Source organism: Sphaeramia orbicularis, chromosome 8 (assembly GCF_902148855.1).
Source record: "Sphaeramia orbicularis chromosome 8, fSphaOr1.1, whole genome shotgun sequence".
Lineage (NCBI taxonomy): Eukaryota > Metazoa > Chordata > Actinopteri > Kurtiformes > Apogonidae > Sphaeramia > Sphaeramia orbicularis.
In genome coordinates, this window is record NC_043964.1 from 51,069,418 (window position 1) to 51,097,046 (window position 27,629).

The following is a 27,629-nucleotide window of genomic DNA, read 5'->3' on the forward strand; positions in this document are numbered from 1 at the left end:
AAGAGACAGAAAGAAAGAATTAAGAGTGAGAGCAGCAGCGGAGCAGAGCTATTGTTATTAACTTATCATTAATCTTAATGGGGGACGACTGACACAAAGCTTAATTTGAGAGCTGGGGTGAGTGAAGGTTGAGAGGGAGATCGAGGTGCCATTTCCAACCCTAATTATACATCTCTTCAAAAGGGAGATCTAATAAAATGCTAATAGAAACAGTGAATCATTCATTGACCTGATGAAAAATGGAAGGTTTGAGCCAAAGGATAAGAGTTTCTCAAAGAGAGACAAGGAGACGAGTGAGGCCGGTAATTGTTCCTATTCATCTTTTGTCACCTTGATTTTCGGACCTCGAGGCTGGATGACCCTTAAAGTTACACCGGTGACTTCTTCCTAAGTGAGTACCAGACCTCTTCAACACTGGATCACGTAGTCAAATGGGTGTCATTTCCACAAGAACAACACTGTCACTTCTTTACATGTTTTTTTTTTTTTTTTTTTTTATCACTATGCTGCTTTTTTCTGGTCAGTATAAATGATGACAGAGATTTTTGGGGGGCCATGGCTCAGGAGGTAGAGCGGGTTGTTCAATGACCAAAGGGTTGGCGGTTCAAATCCCGCTCTGGTCATGTGCTGTTGTGTCCTTGGGCAAGACACTTCACCAACCTTTACTCCAGTGTCACTCACGCTCGTGTATGAAAGTGTATAAATGTTCAGTGGTGGTCGGAGGGTAGGGGTGTTAGAAAAGTTCAGTTCTTCAATGTATTGCAATATTTCATTTCACGGTACTGTATCAATATTAAAAATAGGACCAGTGGCCCTGTAGCTTACCGGCCAAATTAAAAGCTTTGGGAAATGTATCCAGATGCCACTTATTATCACCCAGTTCTGTGTATTTATTATATCACAGAAATAGCCCAAGCTGAAAGCATGGACGGTCGGGATTTATTCTTTGATACACCTGGCTTTGTTGAAACAAGTGTTTCACATATTTTATTCTGGAAACAATGTGCATACAATAATGGCTTGATTGACTTACCACAGGTCAACTTTGGTCATAAACTGTAGTGAAATGTGTTGGCAATATATATCTCAAAGTATGTAACCATCAAATAACAATGGAAGGACTTTAAGGATCTATATGCAGCAAAGGGTGCCTGAATGCCTTTGGAATGAAAATATGGTATTTCAAGACAGGTCATCTATCATGGTATTTGGGGGGGCTGTGTGGTCCAGAGGGTTAGGTGATGGACAGACATACCAGAGGCTATTATTGCATCGATCCACTTCCTATCTCTTATAATGGGGACATTTTTCAAAGTCGCACCAAATCCAGGATCAGATCTGGATCCAAATAATTTCACTAACTTTTGTTGACATCATCATAAAGACGCTGTATACCAAGTTTGAAGTCAATTGGAATTGTAGTTTCAGAGAAGACGATTCAAAGTTTTGTAACGGACGACAGATGATGACAGACGACGACGACGGACGCCGCATGACAACAATAGCTTACAACCTATCAGCCTGTAAGCTAAAAAGTACTGTATCGATATTTTTAGGTATTTATTCAAATGCAGATATGAACAATTTCTGGCATTTTCTCACTCACTTCACTTTATTTGGGATTTTTGGCTTCACTTTCTTCTCTCAGCGCTGTTGCATCTTGTGACTTTGCCTCAACAAGATGAACATGTGAACTGAGTGAGCGGAGGCTGCTCTACTGAGCATGTGCAAGCTCAGTGCTGGCTAGTATGAAGCTCGCTCATACTTCAAAACTGTTCTCCATGGGAAGACATTCAGGTGCGTAATCACAGAAAGACTTATGGATTTGTGATACTTAGACTAGGACTCGGGTTTTACAGATTTGATGAAAAACTGGTCACGAAAGTCATACGCAGCTTTAAGGTCTCGCTGTTTTTTTTTCCATTTGAGTAATTAAATTATGGGCGAAAAGTGTGTTCTAACACGAGCGCTATTGAACATGTACCGAGTAAAATATTACTGGAAATTGATTAGTCATACCTTACACTACTGCATTGCAGCAAAAAGTAATCTGTTACTGTAATGCATTACCTTTGTAATGTGTTACTCCCAATGCTGTGTTTAACAGATAATATTACTCATATGTCACTGTTTGAGAAATATAATATTAGACTATTGTCTGTAAATACCAGGTGTCCAGAGCACAAGGCATGGATGGGTCATGATGACATATCCTATGAGAAAACACCCAGGATATGTCGACCGTTTCTTCTCTGTCTACATCACAGGTGTCAAACATGTGGCCCGGGGGCCAAATTCGGCCCGCCAAAGGGTTCAATCCGGCCCCTGGGATGAATTTGTAAAATGCAAAAATTACACTGAAGATATAAACAACTAGAAGCACTCGGAGAGCGCAGACCTCCGCCAAGGCTGATCAGTGGCCCCCCCCGTGGGCCCCCCCACCCCCGATCACCACCAAAATTTAATCATTTCTTCCTTATCCCATTTCCAACAAACCCTGAAAATTTCATCCAAATCTGTCCATAACTTTTTGAGTTATGTTGCACACTAACGGACAGACAAACAAACAAACAAACAAACAGACAAACAAACCCTGGCAAAAACATAACCTCCTTGGCGGAGGTAATCAAGGATGTTAAAATCATTTTAGATCATTTCAGTCTAAAGTGGACCAGACCAGTAAAATATTATCATAATAAACTATAAATAATGACAACTGTAAATTTGTCTCTTTTAGTGTAAAAAAAGTACAATTACACAAAAATGTTTACATTTACAGTCTAGCCTTTAACAAAAAATGTGAATATCTGAAATGTCTTAAGGCGGCCATACACTGTGCGATTATTTCGATCGTTGCACGCAGCTCCATCTCAAACTGTGCGAATCAGTCGTACAGTCAGACTCACGATTCATGTTCTCACACTGCACGGACCGACGCTCGTATGCGACCTGACTGCTCACACTGTAGGACCATACACCACAGGACGCACGACACGTTTGAGTGTTGTATCCGGAAATACAACGTTAAAATACCAAGGAATCCGTAAAAGTGCATAGACGACTGTGTATTGGCGTGAGTCACGAAATGGTAGTGCTAAACAAAAACCAACGAGCTGCTTTGGTAATATGTGCCATTATCTGTGAGGAATCAAAAAAGAAGAAAAGACAACGATGTGTTTGGTGCAGGCACTGGTTGTCCAGACGTGGACAGTATGGGCTGTCATCCTACAGCAGGAACTAGAGGTAACCTGCAAAAGCTAAACTGCACTAGGACAACAGCCGGCTACTGTTAGCTTGTACGCTACTGTACCCGTCTGTGTTTGCGCATGCACAGTGTGAGAATTTGAGGCACATCGGTTCATGGCACTGCTTTGACAGTACGATACACTCACGAGGAGCGAGCAGGATTTCAAACAGCTCCGTTTTCCTTGCGAACACACGATTGCTGGTCGTGAGGTGGTCGTGAGGTGCTAATCGCTTCTCTTTACCCCATGTACACTGCACGAAGCACGACACACGATTAGAGGCACATCTGGCCCGATCCCAGAAAGAGTCGCACGAGTGAGAAATCGTCTCTAAACTCGCACAGTGTAAGGCCGTCTTTAAGAGAAGTATGTGGAATTTTAATAATATTTGTCCTGTTATTGAATGTCTTATGTATTTGTAGATCCACTGTGATCTCTAAGTTGTGATTCACATTAATAAATGATAAACTACGGCGCAATATTGTTAACATTGCACTTATTTTACTAAAGAATTTTCAGGTTGTTCATATTTGTTCATGTTATGTTCAAGTACAATTCCTAGATGTAAACATTTTCATTATGGAATTCACTTTTTTCACTCAAAAGTTCTTATCCTGTTTTTTATATTATTTTACTGGTCCGGCCCACTTTAGATCATATTAGGCTGGATGTGGCCCCTGATTTAAAATGAGTTTGACACCCCTGATCTACATGTTTTCTGTCTCGTGGTGCCCGTTGGGGGCCAGAGCAGCCTGTCACCCTTGGGGAGATCATTCCATAGGGTAGGTGGGAGAAGAGTGAAAACGCAGTCACTGAACCCATGCATCACTGTGTTTTGGATACTGAAGCCAATAGGGAACTTGATCAACGTCATTATCTTTGGACACTTAGACTAACGGTTGTAATATCCATATTCTTACATAGATCTTAGACTTCCTGGTGTTAGTCAGTCAACTGCTGCATCTTGTTGTATGGACTTGACTCCTTGTCACAAGTAAAGTCTTGATTCTTAGATCGGCTAAAATTTGCTTAGAGGTCTTATTTCTGTCTTTGTGCATAAGAAATCAATGTAAGTGAATCCCCAAAGGAACGCTGTGTTGGTAAATGCAAGTTATGCAAATTTACAGAATTTCAGTTCTGTTCAACATGTTGATGCTCATATGAACTATGTTTTCAGCTCAAAAATGTCCAATTTCATCACAATGAATGCTATATTTTCATGTCACAAATGGCCAAGTTATATTTGAACTGAATTTACCTGAAAAACAAATATTCTATTCTTTTGATTCCCCAGTTTTTCTTACAAGATTCTCTCCTACATATCACATGTTTTATTTTTACAGGTTCAATCTGGAGTATGGTGCTGATCCATCCTGCTTATGTTACGCCAATACATACATTAAGAATGTCACACGTCACTTTTTAAAGCAACAGTTTCCTAATAATAAGCATTTTTATAAAGAAATAACAATTCTATATTGTTATTTACTCTTTAGTATGATGATAAACTATACAGTAAATAATTCTGATCCTAGTTTTTGCACAGGGATCATTTGTGTAAACGGTGACATGGCTGCAGAGCATCAGTATGATGGGATCTGGAACAACCATGTCACATCGTCCACTGCCACATTCTGTGTTTTTGTGTCAGCTGTTATTGTGTTAGATCCACAATACTAACATGTATGAATAAGAGGAGAATTAGCAATAGTAAGTCTATAAGTTTATTCCTAATAAAGTACTGGTACTGACCAGAGCATCATGGGTAATGTCACGTCCGTCCACCAGCAAAAGTTTTCACATACACGTGCTATTCCAAATCCAATATTTCTGAAAATAGAGCTTCCACTGTCAAATAATATCAGTAGTCTGTGCACAAATGGATTAGCATTATTTCAACACAGTTCTATGCATTTCTTACAACTTTTTTTGTTTGACAAAAATGGCCACTCATTTGACCCCCTAAGGAAATTTTAGCCGAGATGGTATCTCAGAATTTTTCTATCAGTCACAAAGAAAAACTCTGCTGAATGTGACTGGGTAACCACGGCTGATGTTAGCGCTACTGTCAGCTCATCACCTGCCTGCGTGGTTTATGAATTTCATTACATTAACTTCCAAAAGACTGTTCGTAAGATGTACGGCTATTACCTAGTGTGCATCTTTATCTGCTCTGCTATCAAAACATCTGAGCTAATTAAGCGCAGGTCCTGACCTCCACCCTGAATGGATGCAATCATTCCCTATTAATAACATATTAGCATACATAATGAAAGACGCATGGGAAATGAGTTTTGTGTGTATGTGAAAACACAAAACACACATGCTCCAATGGCATTTTAGGTACTTGAAAGGTGAGACAAAGGTAAATCAATACAAAGCCATTTGGTAATTAAAATAAGGCGGGGGTGAATTAGGCAAACAACTGTCTGGAGAGATTGAAAATATTGATTTTAATTTACAAAATATATTTCATACCTTTTAATGTCCTTGCAGAAATGGACAATTAGGTTTTCTTCTCTCTCGTCCTTTCTGTTCCCTCACTCGGCTTCTCCTCTACCACACTCTTTATCTGCCTTTGTTCCTCTTATCACAAAATCCAGGTATTTTTCACCTTAATGGCCATGGCTAATGACAGTTTGGGGGTTGGACGGCGGTGGGGGAGGTGAAAGGAGTGATGGCCACGACTGAAGGAGGCTCATCTCATGTGTGTCCGTGGGGGCAGTATGGGAATGTGGGCTTCTCTTTTACAGCAGAGATGACAGTTTGTTGCTGTGTTTATGCAACTCAGCAGAGTTCTACGGCTATAAACAGACTTTGCCTACTTGCATGTTGCTCGGAAGGAAATCAGAGGCGGGAGAGGTGACGAATGCTTAAATGAAGGGGAAGAAAGAAGGGGGGAGGGGGTGGACGGACGGATAAAATGAAAACGTTGAAGAAACTGAGGAACAAAAGGATGGAGGAGGAGGAAGATAACAACAGCAGAGATGGTGATAGATGGAGAAGGGCATGTCCTCCTACCTGCATAGAATTCTGGGCTGTAGACAGCACTGACCACTGGATTTAACTTCCAGCCTGGAGGAGAAAGACAGCAAAAAAAAAAAAAAGACAGAGAAGCATTGATAAACCGATGTGAACAGGTTATATTTTGGCTGGTTTACATAAAGGTACTCAGAAAAAAATAAAAGAATAATGTTGCCTGAACTGTAGATTCAAGTGAATCATTTGACAAAAAATAAATAAAAAGTTTGCCTTATTTATAGATCATCATCATAGAACATATTTGACAAATCCACTAACAAGACTAAATATTATTACTGAGCAGATGTTTGCCCACATATGAGACCATTATTCACAGGAAAAATTACTGAGCATTTCATCAGCATTAGTCCAGGAAGAACCAGGAAGTACGACCATATTAGTCCTGTGCTCAGATCTGTGCACTGGCTTCCTGTGGCTCAGAGAATAGACTTTAAAACAGCTCTGCTTGTTTATAAGTCTGTCCATGATCCAGCACCAAAGTACATCTGGGACATGTTGGTCTCATATGAACCATCAGGGACCCTGAGAACCTCAGGGACTGGTCTTCTGCTGGTGCCCAGAGTCAGGACTAAACAGGTGAAGCTGCGTTTCAGTTCTATGTGTTTCACTTCTATGTGTTTCAGTTCTATGCAGCTAAACTGTGGAACAGTCTTCCTGATGATGTGAGACAGACCTGTACTGTGACCGTGTTTAAGTCCAACTGTGCATAGAACGACTGAAAGGGTTCTATCTGCACTCTGACCTTCTACTTTGTTGTAACTGATTACTATTTATGTTTTATTGATTATGTTTTAATTGTAATTGTGTGTTTTTAACCTGTCTCTTTTCCATTTTTGTAAAGCACTGTGAATTGCCCTGTGTGTGGATTATGCTATACAAATAAATCTGCCTTGCCTTGCCTAGTCAAAAGTATTTTCCCCAAAAAGAGTAAATTTGTCTTTATATTGAATTTGGAGAGCTCTACCCAAATAGTAATTTTTCCTTATTTTTTTTTTTTTTTTTTTTTTAGGGAGGGACCAAACGTTATCTGACGCAGAGTAAATTTTCTTCAATTTGAGCAAATTTTATTCAGGCAAATTTCCTGCGTTCAGCAAATAGAACCAAAATACAATAACTGACTTTTTCTGAGCTCTTACACTAAATTTTGATTTTCAGTTTATTCTTTTTCTGTCACAATAATAAAAAATAAGAATACTGACGGTGTTTAAAGCCCTTATTGTGCATTTTTGGATGTCGTGATTAGACCGTTAGGTGTGTGTAATTATAATTGAAGGGGAGCTGAAATCTTCAAGAAAATGAATTGTAGAACAAACATAAAAAGCCAGTGTATCTCTGTTAGAGGTACATCTGTGCAATAATCTGGCCCACAACTTGAAAAAAAAATGTCTTCTTCACCTGGAAAAAAATGTCTTCTTCAGTTTGTGCATTTAAAAAGATGTATAAATCCACTATAATAACAAAATACAGAACAGTATCTGAATAAGTCAATATCTTGTTATAATATAGAAGAATGCATAAAATCAGACATTATTGTAATGAATTAATACAGACTGCCATGATTGGGAGATATTATCACATTTATTAATGACTGTAGTTGTAGAAAATATTTAAAGTGGATTCTATTCAATTCAACTCAATTCTATTCTGTTCTATTCTATTCTATATAAAGGCTGTTGTACAATTTAATTAATTGAAAAAATAATCATGTTTTCAATTAATTTCCATTTTTAACTGTTGTCTGTTATTATTATTATTATTATTATTATTATTATTATTATTATTATTATTATTATTATTATTATTATATACTGTTTTTATTGACTGTTATGACACACTTTGGTGTTACAAATAAAGTGATTTTTTTCTCTTATTATTGCAGTATTATGGATTGCATCTACAACAAGACAATGACTTAACATTACCATTTGCATATGGGTTGACAGTCTTCTTATTTGTCATTACTCGAGCTGTTGCATTGTTGACCTACAGCAGGTAAAGAGAGATTTCCATCAGTTAGGACACTTCACAGTCGGTAGTGTAGCTGTCTTACTGTATTTGTGCATGCAAAGTCCCCTAATAATGTAAACAAAGAAAATGTCCAAAAACAGAGGCAGTACACCGTATGATGACAAACACCCATATCATTAGTATGTTTTCAAAACTGCATTCAAAAAACACTAAAAACACATCCAAAACAAATCAGATCTCTGTCACATTTGCATATTTTCCATCATATGACATTTTCCAGCATGCGTTCCCCAATTATAGTGACATTTCAGTAACATGTACAGTCCAAAGAAATAACAGATGCACTTGGCAAAAATGATGTTTTATAAATGTATAGGTCCATGCAGTGGGGAAAGAGAAGAGAGGGGAGAAAAAAAACAACAAACAAACAAAACAAAAAAAACAAACAAACAAAGAAAATGTCATTGGAGGAAAAGGGATAAGAAAAATATGTAGGGAGCATTATGCAACATCCAGTCAACCTTCAAACATGAGAAGAACTGTTGAGACAAAAGCAACACAAAGCATCCACACTCGGACAACGGCCTCTCTAATACGTTGCAAAAATAATTATTAGGATATAAGTAAAAAAAAAAAAAAGAATAAAAATACAACCAAAGAAATCGACGTACTGAATTCAACCAAGTCAGTCAATTAACCAATCAAATCATTCCAAATTCAAACAACAGCTAACAGGGTAAATTAAATGAGTGCATTGTCTTTAAAAAAAACAAACAAACAAACAAAAAAAAACAACAAAAAAAGAAACAAAACAAATGGGTTTCCAACAATCTCAGAGTGATGTGCAAACTAATTAATTTATCAGTCAGTATTGTTCGCACACGCAGCTTCAGGAGAACACTTAGTGGATGACACGCACGCTGTCACGCAAGAAAATATGTATGTCAATATACAGCATCAACTGAACCACAATTCAAAAAGAAATGTCACGTGAGTTTTAGCGTTGCAAACGTTCCAAAGAGAGAGGAAGAGAGAGAGGAAATGCTGGCAGAATGGCTTGCTCGCCCACACTTACCATTCCCAAACCTTTGGCCCCGCCCACTTGTTTGTGTACTGTTACCGTTGTAACTGTGTTGGATGGGGGCCCTAAACAAGCTACCGTTGGAAGGATGGTGGGGGGGGAGGAGGGGATGAGAGAGGAATAAGCAGCATCTTACTCATGTGGCCAAGAAAACTTGCAATCATTCCACTGCACAAACTCTCTCTTTCAGCTCTCTCTATATAAAGCAGTGAGCTGGATACTTAAAGCATAACTCTGGCCATTTTTTACACATTTATTCAGGATTGATTTGGTCCCAAAAACATCCCGACTGCTTCAGCGCAGAGCTCCCAGATGGACTTCTTTAACCCATAAAGACCCAGCGCTATTATTTTACTGATTTCACCTGTTTTTAAGTGATTTATCACCATTTATTATAACATTATCCTCTGCATCTTCAGTTTTTTTTTCAGGGAAAATCATGTATTTTTCTCGATTTAATTCACTGATCATGTAGATCAGGGCTCTCCAACTCATTTTCTTTCAGGGGCCACGTTCACCCAGTGAGCCGAACCAGTAAAATAATAGCATAATAACCTATAAATAATGACAACTCCAAATTTTTGTCTATGTTTTAGTGCAAAAAAAACCTATTAAATTATGAAAATACTTACTTTTAAAAACTATCCAAACAAAAAAAGACATGAATAACCCGAAAAAACTGAAATTTCTTAAGAAAAATTAGTGCAATTTTAACAATACTCTGCCTCAACTTATCATTTCTACACGTGCATTATGGATCAGATCTACAAAGACACTAAACCAGGAGTGTCAAGCTCATTTTAGATCAGGTTCCACATTCAGCTAAATCTGATCAGCAGTGGGCCGGACCAGTAGAAAGTAACATAATAATATATAAATAATGATAACTCCAAATTTTTGTCTTTGTTTTAGGCTAAAGAAAAAAAACATTAAATTATGAAAATACTTACTTTTATAAACTATCCAAACAAAAAAGATGTGAAAAACCTAAAAAAAACTGAAATTTCTTAAGAAAAGTTAGTGCAATTTTAACAATATTCTGCCTCAACTTATCATTTCTACATGTGTATTATGGATCGGATCTACAAAGACACTAAACACTGAGGAACAGGCAGAAAAGAGTTCAAATTGTGCTTAATTTTCTTTAGACATTTCAGGTTGTTCATATTTGTTCAGGTTATTCACATTTTATTGTTACGGGATAGTTTGTAAATGTAAATATTTTCATAATTTAATGTTATTTGTTGCTCTAAAACAAAGAAACAAATTTGAAGAGTTGTTAATTCAAGATTTTTTGCTTAATTCAACATTTTTTGCTAAATTTAAGATTTTGTTTTTTACTTAATTGATTTTTTTTTTTTTTTTTGCCTATTTCAACATTTTTTCCTTAATTCAAGCTAATTTTTTTTTTAAGCTTAATTCAATTCAAGACTGGAATTTTTGACTTTGCAAAAACATCTCAAGGGCCGTACTGGACCCTTTGGTGGGCCGCATGCTTGACACCCCTGCACTAAACACTTAGTAACAGGTTAAATTGTTCTTAATTTTCTTTAGACATTTCAGGTTGCTCATATTTGTTCAGGTTATTCACATTTTGTTGTTACAGGATAGTTTGCAAATGTTAACATTTTTATGTTTTAATGTTATTTTTTGCTCTAAAACAAAGAATCAAATTTGAAGTTGTTAATTCAAGATTTTTTTGCTTAATTCAACATTTTTTGCTAAATTTAAGATTTAGGTTTTTTTTTACTTAATTGAAGATTTTCTTTTTTTTTTTGGCTTAATTCAACATTTTTTCCTTAATTCAAGCTATTTTTTTATTTATTTTTTTGTTTAATTCAATTCAAGACTGTGGAATTTTTGACTTTGCAAAAACATCCCAAGGGCCATACTGGACCCTTTGGCGGGCCGGATTTGGCCCCCGGGCCGCATGTTTGACACCCCTGCACTTAACACTTAGTATTTAATATTTGTTCAGGTTATTCACATTTTATTGTTACAGGGTAGTTTGTAAATATAAACATTTTATTATGATTATTATTATTATTATTATTATTATTATTATAGTTATTTTCTGCACTAAAACAAAGACAAAATTTTGAAGTTGTCATTATTTATAGGCATAATGTAATATATATTTTTTTCTTTTTTACATCAAACCGAGAAGAAAATTTGGAGTCATTATTTTTTGTAGATTATATTATTATTTCACTGCAGATCATATTGATCTGTATGTGGAACCTGAACTAAAATGAGTTCCATAGCCTTGACTGTGAAATTTTCGTACTTTGTAAATTCATCCCACGGCCGGATTGGAAACTTTGGCGGACCGCATTTGGCCCCCGGGCCGCATGTTTGAGAGCCCTGATGTAGATGTTCATTAAAGCTCTGATTAAAGATGAGGGTTATTACATCAGAAACAGAGAAAACTGAAGAAACAGTGACTTTTTCAGTAAAATATATCATAAACTGAACATAAACCCAGTGTGTCCATCCACTGTCACTGATCCAACTCTATGGGTTTTACTGGTGAATCAATGTTGTAGACCAGGGGTGTCAAACTCATTTTCTTTCAGGGGCCACATTCAGCCCAACTTGACCTCCAGTGGGCCAGACCAGTAAAATAATAACATAATAACCTATAAATAATGACAACTCCAAATTTTTTATATGCAAAAAAAAACCCATTAAATTATGAAATCATTTACATTTTACAAACTATCCAAACAAAAAAGATGTGAATAACCTGAACAAACTGAAATTTCTGAAGAAAAATAAGAAGAAATAGAAAAAAAAATTTGATCAGTATTATGCCTCAACTTATGATTAATACATGTGCATTACAGATCAGATCTACCAAGACACAAAACAGGCAGAATATTGTTAAAATTACACTTATTTTTCTTTAGACATTTCAGGTTGTTCATATTTGTTCAGGTTTTATTATTAAAGGATATCAGAGTTTAATGTTCGTTGCAATAAATCAAAGAGAAGAAATTGGTGTTGCCATTATTTATAGGCATAACATCATATTATTTTTTTGACCTCCAGTGGGTCAGACCGGTCAAATAATAACATAATAACCTATAAATAATGACAACTCCAAATTTTTTATATGCAAAAAAAAAACCCCATTAAATTATGAAATCATTTACATTTTACAAACTATCCAAACAAAAAAGATGTGAATAACCTGAACAAACTGAAATTTCTGAATAAAAATAAGAAGAAATTAAAAGAAAAATTTGATCAATATTATGCCTCAACTTATGATTTCTACATGTGCATTACAGATCAGATCTACCAAGACACAAAACAGGCAGAATATTGTTAAAATTACACTTTTTTTTTTTTTTTTTTTTAGATATTTCAGGTTGTTCATATTTGTTCAGGTTTTATTATTAAAGGATATCAGAGTTTAACGTTCGTTGCAATAAATCAAAGAGAAGAAATTGGTGTTGCCATTATTTATAGGCATAATGTCATATTATTTTTTTCACATTAAACCAAGAAGAACATTTGGAGTCATTATTTTTAGGTTATTATGCTATTATTTTTGAGTTCAGTGCCCTTGACTGTTAATATCTTCTGCACTTGCGGGCCGGATTGGACACATGTTTCACACCTATGTTGCAGAAGATGACGGTGTTTCCATGGTAACTACGGAGCCTCTGAACGTCCAAATGGGTCATATCTGATGACCATGAAAAGACGACAAACTGTATTTAACACCAATTATTTCCATGTATTGACAGGACAGTTATTAAACAGTTTATATCAGTAGATGCGTTTGGTCACTGGTGGGTGTTTGGGTCTTTATGGGTTAAAATCAGTGAATACAATGAATGAATCATCCAAATGATGTGTTGTGTGCAATTTTGTCGAACAGAATGTGACCATTAATGTAACTGTAAATGCTTTTTCAGTTGTGTTACTACCTGGGCTCCTGTTTCAGTGGCCTTTAGTCTGTTATTGACGTACTGCTTCAGCACATTAGAAGGATCCTGTGGATGTGAAATGACTGAAGTTCTGTCGAGGAAACTCCATAATGTAATGTATCAGAGGGAACAGCTGGACACACTGCACACAGCTGGTGAAGTAGATGGAGTGGATTTGATTAACCCAGTCCGACCAGCGAGGTTAACGGAATTAAATATTTTAAGACTGCAGTGTGTTAAGATGAACTTTTTTTTTTGTAACTGTTTAAGTCACAAGATTGGATCAGGTGATGACAGTCTGAACTGGACTGTTTTGGATTCTAAACTTCGAAACTTTATTCTCTAAGTCAGAGGTGTCAAACTCATTTTAGTTCAGGGGCCATATTCAGCTAAATTTGATCTGCAGCGGGCCGGACCAGAAAAATAACAGAATGACCTATAAATAATGACAACTCCAAATTTTTGTCTTTTTGTTTTAGTGTAAAAAAAAAACCCATTAAGTTATGAAAATCCTTAATTTTATAAACTATCCAAAAAAAAAACAAAAAACCCTGAAATTTAAATTAAAAACGTAAGAAAATTTAGTGCAATTTTAACAATACTATTCTTCAACTTCTCATTTGTCCATGTGCATTATGGATCAGATCTACAAAGACACTAAACACTGAGGAACAGACAGAAAAATTGCTAAAATTGGGCTGAATTTTCTTTAGACATTTCAGGTTGTTCATATGTGTTCAGGTTATTCACATTTTATTGTTACAGGATAGGTTGTAAATGTAAATATTTTCATAATTTAATGTCATTTTTTTGCACTAAAACAAAGGAAAAAAATTAATTTGTTAATTCAAGAATTTGTTTTTACTTAACTGAAGTTTTTTTGGCTTAATTCAAGATTTTTTTTTTTTTTTTTGGCTTAATTCAACATTTTTTGCTAAATTTGAGATTTTTTTGGCTTAATTCAAGATTTTTCCCTTAATTCAAGCTACTTTTTTTTTTGCTTAATTCAATTCAAGACTGTGGAATTTTTGCACTTGGCAAAAACATCCCAGGGGCTGAACTGGACCCTTTGGCATTGGCATTTGGCCCTCGGGCCGCAAGTTTGACACCCCTGCTCAAAGTGAATTTTTACTCTTTTTTCTTACTATACTTATATTATACTTAATATTATTATAAAACAAGAATAAAAGGGCAAAAATGAATACCTAAGCATTAGAGTGATCATGTTAAAAATCTGGTCTATTCTTCTGCATTAAGGTTGTGATATTGTCATTGCTAAGGTTTTCTTACCTAAGCATGAACACTTAGTTTCATAGTTTGCTCTTATGCCATATACAGGTTTTTTTCCTCTACCTATTAACTTCAGCTGACACCTGCTTTTCATACAAACGCAGGAGAAATGACCTAAAAGGTTCATAAACACTGGTTACCTCTGCCAAGGAGGTTATGTCGTCATCGGGGTTTGTTTGTTTGTTTGTCTGTTAGCAAGATAACTCAACAAGTTACAAACGGATTTGGATGAAATTTTCAGGAAATGTTGATACTGGCACAAGGAACAAATGATTACATTTTGGTGGTGATGGGTAGGGGGGGCACTGATCTGCTTTGGCCCAGGTCTGCGCTCTCTGAGGGCTTTTTGTTTTTAAATATTATTTTAATTCAGATAGTTGAATTCTTAAGTTTAATCACATATTAGTCAGTATTAGTTAGGACTCCTTTGTGTCACTAGATTTCTTCGTGTCACTGGTTAGGGGTAAAGGTCTTAGGATAGGTCACATCTTGGTCAACGTACTAAACTGACAGATTTATGAACAGACGACTGAGGTTTTACCTTAGGCACACTTTTAAATACACATGCCCACATACAGGGGTTGGACAAAATAATGGAAACACCTTAAAACATCAACAAAATATAATTTAATATGGTGTAGGTCCGCCTTTTGCGGCAATTACAGCCTCAATTCTCCGAGGTATTGATTCATACAACTTGTGAATTGTTTCCAAAGGAATTTTAAGCCATTCTTCAGTTAGAATACCCTCCAACTCTTTTAGAGACGATGGCGGTGGAAATCGACGTCTTACTTGAATCTCTAAAACTGACCATAAATGCTCAATAATGTTGAGGTCTGGGGACTGTGCCGGCCATACGAGATGCTCAACCTCATTAGAATGTTCCTCATGCCATTCTTTAACAATTCTAGCTGTATGGATTGGGGCATTATCATCTTGAGGTGAAGGTGTTTCCATTATTTTGTCCAACCCCTGTAGGATCATAAACCACAGGAGATAAGATGTAAACGTATTATCAATATAGGGTTTTACAGAGTTGAGGTATCACATCTGCTTGACTTTAGAGTCAGATGACACCAGTCCATTTTCTGTGATCCAACCCACCTAGCACAAGGGGGTCAGCCCATAATTTGAAGATCAGTTTACAAGGATTATAAAAGTGATGTGCATTGGAATGTCTGGATCCATTTCCTGCTTAGTGTGGATCTTCAGCACTGTGTCATACTTTGTTTGTGGTCAGATAAGCCAAATTAAATTTGTAAAAATGAAACCTAAAAGAATCTGGACTTATTCTTGGAGCTTCCAACAAAAGAACACACTAACAGTTTGTTTGTCTGTTAGCAAGATAACTCAGAAACTCATGGAAGGATTTTGATGAAACTTTCTCTCAGAGTGCTTTTCTAGTTATTTTAAGCTGTTATTGTTTGTGAGGTGGGACAAAATGAGGAGTTTTGAAAATGCTGTTGACGTTGCTTTGTTTTGTAAAGGTGAGAATTGTTAAATGCTTATGGACACACTCATACCTTGTAACAGGTCCAAGAGACAGAGATACATCTACAGTGATTTTCCGCCAATGCCATTATTACCCCACTAGAAGGGGAGGCAAGGGGTATTGTTTTTGGTTCGGTTTGTTTGTTAACACTTTAGCAGCAAAACTATTGGTTGAATTCACACCAAATTGGGTTTATAGATTGCCAGTGACCCAGAATAGATGTGGTTACATTTTGGGAAAAATTGGTCAAAGTTTAAATTTTTTATGAATTTTACTAATGTTTTTTCCCCCCATTTACTTATAATGAGCGAAATTTCACCTGTCTATAAAAACATCAATTTTATTCCAATTTACTTCAAACTTGGCACATATATAGAGGCAACTGATATGCTGACATCATGATGACATCAGCTGGATCGATGCCAAAATAAGCTACAATATATGCGAGGGGCGGGGTTTGTTGTACCTGGAACCACTGGTTTTTTCATAATGTTTTCTATAACTACATTAGTTTCTATTGTGTAACAGCGTGTACATGCAACAAGCGTATTTGAATTTGAGTAAATATTATATGTGTTAAATGTTGAAATTGTCAGACATTATTTCTGAAACTTGGCTAAAATGGTAATCTGAATGATTGTACTTTTCAGTGTTAAATGTTTTAAAATTCTAATCATCAGTACTATACTGATGCATAATCATGTGAAAATAAGAAATGTTACTGTTAATTTAACTGAGCCATTTATGTAGGCCTACTGCCTCCATGAAGTCCACCATGTTGCACCACTATACCTCTATGGCAGCACAGAATGGACATTTTCTTTTTTTTTTTTTTTTTTAATTAAATTATTTATTTATTTACCTATTTTATTTATTTATTGTAATTTAATTTAATTTAATTTAATTATAATTTTTATTATTTTCTTCATATTATGGCCATTTCAAATCCAGATTTAAGGTGCATCATGTGGACCAGAGTTCTAATCCTCATAACCTAAAAGCTTAGAACTGACGAAAAACACATTTTAGTAGCCAACAGGAGTTCAAAAAGCCCAACACAGGGCTTCGTCTCATTTTCAGTTCCAAAAACATGATCTAAGAGTAAGGCTTGAGTCTCTACAACCACAACAATCTCCTTTTTCTACCTGGGATCAATGTGCCGTTATGATGCAGAACAGGATCCATTACCTAGATAATGACATTGGATCACAGGCTGCTGCATAAACAAACAAATATTCCCCTATTCTTGTTTCCACTCGCAGTGTGATTCATCATCGTGATTAAAAAGCAGAATGTAAGTATGCCATAGCAGCAGGTTTTGCAATGACATGAGTTGCTGGTCAAACGCTGCTGTAGGGGCTCACTTTGGCTTCTGCATTCCTGCTCTATTTGATTGATTGGTGCCTTCTTGAACTTAACGAGATCTTGTGATAACAGGAAGAATCGCATTCCAGTAGCATATATATTTAGTCCAGATATAAATCATATTTTAACACCAGGTGGAACTGAGGGGTAAAGGTGTGACATTAAAAAAAGGGAATAGAATTAAAGCTTTAAGTTTAAACCATATGTTTTTAACCCATAAGGACCCTTTTGTGGCAATTTTTCCTCTCGATTTAACTTTTCTTAAGGGAATTATCACCATTTATTATCATATTATCCTCTGTATTTTCATTTTTCAGTGTAAATCATAGATTTTCCTATATTTCATTCACTGATCGTGTAGATCAGGGCTGACAAACTCATTATAGTTCAGGGGCCACATTTAACCCAATTTGATCTCAAGCAAGCCCGACCAGTACAATAACAACATATTAACCTATAAATAATGACAACTCCAAGTTTTTCTCTTTGTTTCCCCCATTAAATTATGAAAAACTTTACATTTTACAAAAAAGATGTGTATAATCTAAAAAAAAAAAAAAAAAAAAAACTCTGAAATTTCATTAGAAAAAATGTTGCAATTTTAACAATATTATGCTTCAGCTTATCATTTATACATGTACATGACACAAAATGTTACATAAACATTTGGTAACAGGTATAATATTGTAAAAATTTAAAAGTTTGGAACCAAAATGAAAACAATTTCCACAATATTACATCTCAGCTTATTAACACAACTACAGATCACAGTGGATCTATAAATGCACAAAACGTTTAGTACCAGGCAGAATATTATTAAAAGGGCATATTTCAGGTTGCTCATATTTGTTTTTATATATGTATTTATTTGCATTTTATTGTGAAAGGATAGTTTGTATATGTAAATATTTTCACAGTTTAATGTTTTTGTTTTTTTCACTTACATTTTTTGCACATAATTTTTCAAGAAGAAAGTGTGTAGTTATCATTATTTATGGATTATTATGTTATTATTTTACTTGAGATCACATTGGTCTGTATGTGGAACCTGAACTAAAATGATTTTGACAACCTTGACTGTTAATATCTTCAGTGTAATTTTTGCACTTTCATCCTACAGGGGGATTGAAATCTTTGGTGTGCTGGAATTGGCCCGCGGGCCGCATGTTTGGCATCCTTGATCTAGATGTTCATTAAAACTCAAAGTAAATTCAAAGGTTTGATTTTTTAAAACTCGCCCCCCCCCCATTTACTTATAATAGGGAAAATTTGACTGTATTGTCTATGTCTATGCTGACATCAGCACATGCATAGACATGATGACATCAGCTGGATCGATGCCAAAATAAGCTACAATACATGCGAGGGGCGGGGTTTGTTGTGCCTGGCACCACTTGTATTCACTGAAAAAAGAGAATTATTTGATAATAAATGGTAATAAATCATTTAAAGCAGCATATGACTTTCATCACAATTTTTTTTCAAATGTGTCCAACTCCAGTGCTAGCCTAATTATCACTAATCCATTAGTCTTTAGGTGCTCATGCACATGAATCACTTCCCTTATGGTGAAGAACTTCGCAGACGACTCCATCATAAACACAGCCCGCTTGTTTACATAACAAACTGAAACATCACTTGGGCCTTTTCGGTAATTATGTCACAAAGCGCAGTCTAGAAATGTGAAATCTAGAGTAAAATTCCTTTGAGAACTCCCACAAAAGTAACACTGGGTCTTTATGGGTTAAAATGAGAAAACAAGGAAATGGTGCTTCTATGAAACTGGGTTTATTTTGGCATCTGGCACTTTTCCAGCTTTTTAGACCCACTAATAAAAGGTAAATGTAGACATATTTCCCCCCAGGATGGGCCTAATGATGACCTCAGATAAATGAAAAAAAATTATACTCTTGCTCTGAGCCATCCCAAAATTAATGAATTTTTAATCAAATATTTGGGCCAAAAATAGGACCCAAATATGGACAGGAAAATCTCCCTAGGTGTCAGTGCATTAGATGTGAAAACATGTCTGTAAATGGTCTTCTATAGACTATAAATAAAGACACTGTGTTAAATGTGTCGATCCTAGTGGTTTTTCTAATCCAGACATGTGGGTTTTTCAAGAATCTCAGTCTCATTCCAGGTTTTGTGTGGAACCCATCGTGTCCACTGGTGTTACATGCAGAACCTGCCCATTTAAACGCATATAAATTGAGAATGATTTTCCAACAGCGATCATTTATGTGAAACACTCTGCCTAGGATAATTAGTTAAATTCCCAAGATGTACCTGTGAGAGAATAAAAAGATATTAACCTCCTAAGACCCAGGACATGTCAGCCAAGTACAAGCTTTTTTGTTTTTTTTTATTAAATAAGTGCCTATATTGGAAACATCATGATGCAAGAGTTTTTTCAGATGTAGTTTTTAAATTTTTCATGTAATGTCCTTTGTGGTGGACAGTTTTCTTTTCTTTTTTTTTTTGTATAAAGTTGTCAAACTCTTGCCCACAAATGTGGACAGTGGGTCTTTGGAGGTTAAAAAAAATAGTAGTAGTAATTTTTATTGCTTCTGCTGTAATGCTTTTAATGTTTTATGTAAAGCACTTTGAATTGTCTTGTACATGAAATGTGCTAGATACATAAACCTGCCTTGCCTTGCGCGTAATTTTCGTGTCCTTTTCACCGTGTTACATGCAGGTTTTTGTGTTAAATATAATGTAAAATAATATAAAAATGTGCTTTATCTGAAAAATAGTTTCTCTTTTATCTCAGTAAGTATTTATTTTTAAAAAAGACCCAAAGCACTTCCAAACTTGCTTCATAACATTCGTCTACATCTGATTTGACTTTTTAGTCCCCATGTCTTGTTTTTAGGACCAGTTTCATAGAAGCATCCACATAGAATTAAACTAATATCTGAATATGTGTACGTCTAAATGCTTGAAACTATAGATGTCCAGGCATGTAGTTTGTTCCTTGATTCATAAATGTTAAGTGCATAATTTCAGAAGGCGATTGGGAAAAAGGAATTCTACTGACGTTAACTTAAGGTAGGCGAAACAGTAAATTGTGGCAAAGCTCAAGTAGCTGTAGTTGGTGTGCACTTGAACGGTAAGAAGCAGGGCTGTGAAGGGCTGGAGTGGCTTTGCAAGGTAATTACCATAAAGTATGTGTTGTCATTGTGCAGGCAAAATGGAAGACATCAAGTGAAGTGTAAAAATACAGGTTGTACAAGAACAAAGTGGATTGCGCTGCTGTGGTTAAGGAAGGAGGACTGTGAGTCAGAGAGAAAAATAGAATGGAGTGGGGAGGGAGGATGAAGTCCAGCCTGTAATGGGCCAATTGGACGGTTCGGAGGCTTGAAAGGGCTAATAATGAAATAATACTCTCACAAACACTAGACTGAAACCAGTGTTTGCAGGATTGCATTTGTTTAAATGCTGTAATCCTTGGCTGGTTTTAGTTGAAACTGTCTTATTTCATGTAATTAACTTGGAAGTAATGATGTAAAGTTGGATTATTCTTCAATTTTACTCAAGTCAGTTAAACTATAGGCCAGTATTATGGGGAATTGTGAGGTTACTTATGTTCCTACACATATTTATGCTGCCTCAGAACTATCATTGTAGTTGCTGTCGTGTTAAAGGTTTGAAATGTTGAGTATGGCTACGTTCAGACTGCAGGTAACTGTGGCCCAAATCCGATTTTTTTTTTGCCCCTATGTGACCTGTATCCGATCTGTTAAAGACAGTTTGAACAGCAAAAATCTGATTTTTTTCAAATCTGATCCAGTTCCTAAATCTGATACGTATCTGATATTTTTAAATGCGACTTCAGTCGTAACAGCCAGGTCGCATTTATCCGACCTTTACGTCATTGAAATGTAACAAACGTCATAATTCTGTGTCGCAGGAAGGAGGAGCGGCGAGAAAATCATATTTATTTCCATAAACACAGTATGCACCTGTGTGGTCACTTATTACGTCAGGACCTCTTTTGCACATGCGGGTCACTTCAGGGTCGCATTCAGCTCAGACTCAAAACTGATAGAGGTCGCATTTAATGTGTAAAGGCGAAGACACACCCACTCGATTTTCGGTGGTCGGATGTCGTCAGGCAGTCTGGCGAGGTCAGTCTAGTTGGTGTGTTCTCTGCGATCGGCCATCGTTAATGCCGTTGTCAGTCTTTTCGGCCGATTCAACATGTGTAATCGGCCACAACCTGTTGTTCAGTCAGACCAATCTGATTGGTGGAGGGATAGACCTTGACTAGAAAATCAGTGAACGAGAAGTTTCCATGTGAATCCAGATCTGCCAAGGTACTTCACACTATTATTGTCTTCTATAATAGTCCATGCACTGCTCATATTGTATTGTGGTGTCAAAAAAATCAGCATTTTAATCAAAAGTATTCAATTTGTAATCAAAAGTATTTAACCTGTGTTCATTAAGTATTTAACCTGTATTCATTTGCATGCCGTAAGTTATTCTTAGTGTAATGTGTGGATTGTACCAGAGTAGCTGACTTTTCTCCTGGGAGACCCTCGAAAGAACGAACACGTGAAGCCATCCAAAGAACCCGTGAAATAGTAGAAAGTAACAAAATGGGGCGGGCAGAAAGAGCATGTGAGCTCATTAAAAGTTTCGGCGAACGTGGTGTACAAGAGAAGTACACGTGAGGAAAAATTTTGGACATTCTGGGAAATAATTTACATTTTCTGGGAAAAAGTTTAATATTAATATATGATACATTAATTCTAGGAATCAACTGCATATGTATATTCTCTGACCAATGCTGATAGACACGAAGAAAACCATACCCTATCGGAGACAAGCTAAAAAAGGGGGTTTCCGACGTGACTAGAGTAATGTTCAAAATATGATAAAAAATGGGTATGGTTTGTAGCTAAACCTAACCTACTTCTGATAACATAAAAATGGTCTCCCGGGGCGAAAAAGTCAGTTGCTTCTGCGGATGTCAACTCAGTGTTTATTTTATGCATGAATATACACTTTATGCGGCCCCAGTTCTGCTCGATTTCCGACTTTGACTTGACTCTGTGTGCATTTACTTGACGAAGCTCCACTACGTAGATGGGAGTACAGAGATGTAAATTCAACATGCCAGAGTACAGTGAGGAAGAGCGTCAAAGGGACCAAAGATGTCTCCCACCTGCGGCAGTAAATTTTTCACAACATTATCTGAATGAGTGCCTTTCAGTGTTGACTATGGACTTCATTCCATTGTTAGCATTGTTAGCATAGTGTGATTTCTCTTTAGTTTTCACCTGTGACATCTTTCTTCTTCCACGAGAAGAAGCCTGAGAGCTGACAAGACCAGTATCTTCTTATTACTAGTCATCTGTTCAACAAGTTCAACAATAACCCTTCTTGACGACTCAAAACTCTCTGCTGACAACGACTGACGACAACGCCCTGTGTTTAGAGAGATGTTTCGTCATGTTCTAGTTTTACGTCCCGCGCAAGCGCAGAACGTGTGCTAAAGTCGGTAGTTGATTTGGTGTGTTCGTCACACTTTTTTGACTGTGTCGGGGAGACGGGAGCCAAATGATAATCGGGTACCTTTACTGGCAACAATCTGCAGTCGGGTTGGTGTGTCTTCGCCTTAATACGAACAAGCACATGAAAAAATCTGAATTGTGAATTAAGGCCTGCTGTCTGAACGTAGCCAAAGAGTACCAGGATTATTTCGGACCGAGAACAGACCAAGGCTGGAGCAGGTTTTTAAGAAGGAATGGGTTGTAGACATGACAGTTGGGCAAGAGACTGGGATTTGTGTGAAATGGGACTGGCTTTTAGACTTTAACTTACGATTTTGACTATTTTTTAACTGTATTTATTTATTCAATTATTTTTAGTATTCATTCAGTTTAGTTACGTTTTAGCACCAAAATTCTTGGCTGGGTTTAGACAACAAAAGGAACTGGTTGAGTTCTGGAAAAGATCATAGTATATGTTGAAAGAATCTGAGATTCAACCAAGTCTTTCCACCTGAGAGTCCTGAAGGGATAACTTCTGAAATGTAGGTATCGCTACTTAAATGATATTTCTCTGGTCAATATCCTCTAAAGTATGTAAGAAATTGTTTGTGCTTACCTTCTGTCCCTGATAAGGGCTATCTGAGGTGGTTTTTAGGTTCATTTGTGTTCCTTCCTATAAAGGTACGGTGGTAGAGCCCATTCTCACTCTCAGGTCTGGAAGCCTTCGCACTAATTTCAAGGCTGGAGTTCCGCTATCACATCCATTTTTGTTACACAGGTTATCTGATAAAAGTCTGTGTAAGTTCTTAGATCCCAGAAATTGACATTAGACATGTGACTCAAAGTCTTTTAAAAGACATTTGAAACTGTAGTTGAGAGACAATCAAGAATGTGACCATAAAATACGATGAGATCGAGCCTTGTGCAATATATTTATATTTACCCCCCCACACACAAGGAGAGGCAAGGGGTAATGTTTTTGGTTCGGTTTGTTTGTTTCTTTGTTAACACTCTAGCAGCAAAATGACTGGTTGAATTCATACCAAATTGGTTTTATAGATTCCCAGTGACCCAGGACAGACCTAATTTCATTTTGGGAACAGTAGGTCAAAGTTACATTTTTTAATGAATTTTTAAAATCTTTTTTCCCCCGTTTACTTATAATGGGTGAAATTTCAAATGTCTGTAGCAACAAAACTATTAGTTCAATTCATACTAAATTGTATTTATAGATTGCCAGTGACCCAGAATAGATTTCATTTCATTTTGGGAACAGTAGGTAAAACTTCAAATTTTTTATAAATGTTTCAAATCTTTTTTTTTCCTCATTTACTTATAATGGATGACATTTCACATGTCTGTAGCAGCAAAACCATTCATTGAATTCATACCAAATTGGGTTTGTGGATTGCCAGTGACCCAGAATACATGTGGTTACATTTTGGGAAAAGTAGGTCAAAGTTCAAAATTTTATGAATTTATAAAATCTTTTAAATTCCCATTTACTTCTAATGGGTGAAATTTCAAATATCTATAAAATTATCAATTTTATTTCAATTGACTTCAGACTTGGCACATATATAGAGGCAACTGATATGCTGACATCAGCACACGCATAGACATGATGACATGAGTTGGATCGATGCCAAAATAAGCTAGAATATGTGCAAGGGGCGGGGTTTGTTGTGCCTGGAACCACTTGCTTTTTATAAAAATTGTTTAGATTTAGTGTATTCTTAAAACAGAGCACTTGGATATTTCTGCTCAATATTTTACGTAGGCTAATGGTGTGTGCAATACAGATTAATTTTAAATTATTTTGTACTAAATGACTGCACTAACATTGTCTGTGTTGCATTTGATTATATTTGTATTTGTCTCTGTATGTATTTTGTGTGTTTTTTGTGTAACCTCAACCTGCCAGGAAGTCTACAGATGGAAATTAGCCTCAGGCTATAAACTGGAATATTTACATTTTTTCGTAAATGTTCATTAATATGCATTGTTCCTCCTTTCCTTTAATAAATAAATAACAACCTTAACAGCAGATGGTTGGGATGTTTATAACAGAACAATGAACTTAATGGACTTCCTTTCCTATTTTAGTCCTCCTCTGAACCCTTTCCCTTCTTTAAACTTTCCCATATCCTCCTGAGACCCAGGAATGCATTTTTGTCCTCTGTAGGGGACAAAAGTTTGACAGTTTCACTTAAAAATCTTGTCGATTGCGAAGGACATTCCATTAAATAATAAATAAATAAATAACTAAAAATAATTTAAAAAATGTATCTGAAAAAACTGTTGCATTATGCAGTTTCCAATCAAGACAACTGTTTAACGTTAAAAAAAAAAAAAAAAAAAAAAAAAAAAAAAGCTAAAATTTTCTCTTTCCTGGGTCTCAGGAGGATATCATAACCGTGGCGTTGTCTAGAGGTGCACTGACCCCTGCCGTTCATATAAAGTAGTAACAGTAGCAGTACCTTCTGCATCAAAATGTGACCCCTGACCAAATGAAAATAGCATTAGTATGAATACAAGTTGGATGTAAGAATAAGTAGGCTGGAAGAAGGCCTATCAGCTCAGCCCAGTGTGAAAGCAACTGATGGGTGGTTGGATGGAGAGATGCTGAAGTGCTAAAGAATAATCAATTATATTTTTATGTTCTTCAGATTGATTGGTATGGAGTCAGTGGAGTATTCCAACATTCCTGCTCAGTGCTAAACATGCCTGACCTTCAGTAACCCACCTGAATTACCCTGAAACTGCAGGAGTGATATGGTGCACATTCACAGTTTGGACCACAGCTCGGACGTGGTCTGATGGACTGTTGGGTGCTAAAAGGTCTGTACACCAGTGCTAATTTAAACAAGGTTGAAAAATGGACAGAGTTAGGCTTCAAGGTCTGCGGAGTCTTGCTGCTGTTTCTCTGAATGGACACAAGACACTGGAATAGCACTTAAGTCATGCTACTGAATCAGGCTGGTTTTGAACCTGGCATTGGTCCTTCAGGTGTCCTCAAATTCTTAAGGACTTTCTCTGTCCACAGGAAAAAAACAAGATTTTTTTTTTTCTTGGGGAAATTTCATAAATATACTATATATGAAAACATATTTAATTTTTGAACATTTCTAAACAAAATCTGAAGAAATATCATCCCAGATTCTGAAACTTCCTAAACCTACATACAGTATAACACCTGGATAATGCGTGGATTAGTCTTTTTAAACCTTTTGCTGAGACCAATTTTTCTTGACAATACAAAATCAAGCAAAACAGGAAAAATAAACAAAAGGTAAACAACTAAAAATAAAACAATAAAAGTCTCTCACATACAATAATGTTAGACTAGTCCAATGTCAACATTAATTCGTCGGTGATAGTGAAACAGCACACGGAAAAGGGAGATGATGAAGCTCGACAATGTGATGTGAGAAAGACAATAGGGTGGAATATGGTGTTAGACTGTCAAACACAAACACAAGCGCACACACAAACACAAATACACACTCATAGAGTAAACACAGAGGGGAAAGTGAGGACAGGAAGAAGAATCGGAAGGAAATACGTGAGAACATGCACCTCTATTTTACGGCCTTCTACCACGGTGCCATGTAATTTCTCCCTGGCCCTGTCGGCGTCCACGCTATGTTCGAATGTTACGAACCCAAAACCCTGCATGCAGGACGGAAAGAAGCACATGCACGTTATTTGGAACACATCATTCAACATTAGACTGATCAACATCTTGATTTAATAACAGTTTCTGCCTCTACTTCCAAATCAAACCAAACTGACCCACTGCAGTTCCCTTAGTACAGTGGTTCTCAACTGGTCTTGCTTCAGGACCCACTGTCACCCCTCAGTGGGGTGGGTGACCATGGCTGACCACGGCAGAGGCTGCGCTAGACATTTTTATGTCCGTCATTTTGATGGACAGGGTCGTAAAAATTCCGTCATAACATATTATTATCCGTCATTTCAAATTTTTATTTCTTAATGATAATGAGATATATTTAGTAGTATTTAATGTTCAAAAACATCTCAATGATGCAGCAGCTATAGTTGCTGCTGGCTGATAAACCAACATGATATCATGACTCGCATAATTACAGGGTGGGGAAGCAAAATTTACAATGAACATTTAGTTGTTTTTTTCTCAGCAGGCACTACGTCAATTGTTTTGAAACCAAACATATACTGATGTCATAATCATACCTAACACTATTATCCATACCTTTTCAGAAACTTTTGCCCATATGAGTAATCAGGAAAGCAAACGTCAAAGAGTGTGTGATTTGCTGAATGCACTCGTCACACCAAAGGAGATTTCAAAAATAGTTGGAGTGTCCATAAAGACTGTTTATAATAGAAAGAAGAGAATGACTATGAGCAAAACTATTACCAGAAAGTCTGGAAGATACTATTAAAGAAGAATGGGAGAAGTTGTCACCCCAATATTTGAGGAACACTTGTGCAAGTTTCAGGAAGCGTGTGAAGGCAGTTATTGAGAAAGAAGGAGGACACATAGAATAAAAACATTTTCTATTATGGACATTTTCTTGTGGCAAATAAATTCTCATGACTTTCAATAAACTAATTGGTCATACACTGTCTTTCAATCCCTGCCTCAAAATATTGTAAATTTTGCTTCCCCACCCTGTATACAGTACAGGCCAAAAGTTTGGACACACCTTCTCATTCTTTGCA

General features: G+C 36.4%; 1 protein-coding gene across 6 annotated transcripts in view; it reads right to left on the reverse strand.

Annotated features, from left to right (window-relative positions):
- The window catches only part of rbfox1 (RNA binding fox-1 homolog 1), a 268,652-nt gene that overhangs the window by 67,733 nt on the left and 173,290 nt on the right, over positions 1-27,629 (reverse strand). For all 6 annotated transcript variants that reach the window (XR_003936026.1, XM_030140969.1, XM_030140968.1 and 3 more), the window contains exons 5-7: positions 26,502-26,594; positions 8,210-8,270; positions 6,267-6,320 (exon numbers count right to left, since the gene is read on the reverse strand). Coding sequence is in view for 5 of the 6 variants with exons in the window: in XM_030140969.1 (XP_029996829.1) it covers positions 6,267-6,320; positions 8,210-8,270; positions 26,502-26,594 (208 nt within the window). In the remaining variant the exon portion in view is untranslated. The remainder of the gene's footprint in view (positions 1-6,266; positions 6,321-8,209; positions 8,271-26,501; positions 26,595-27,629) is intronic.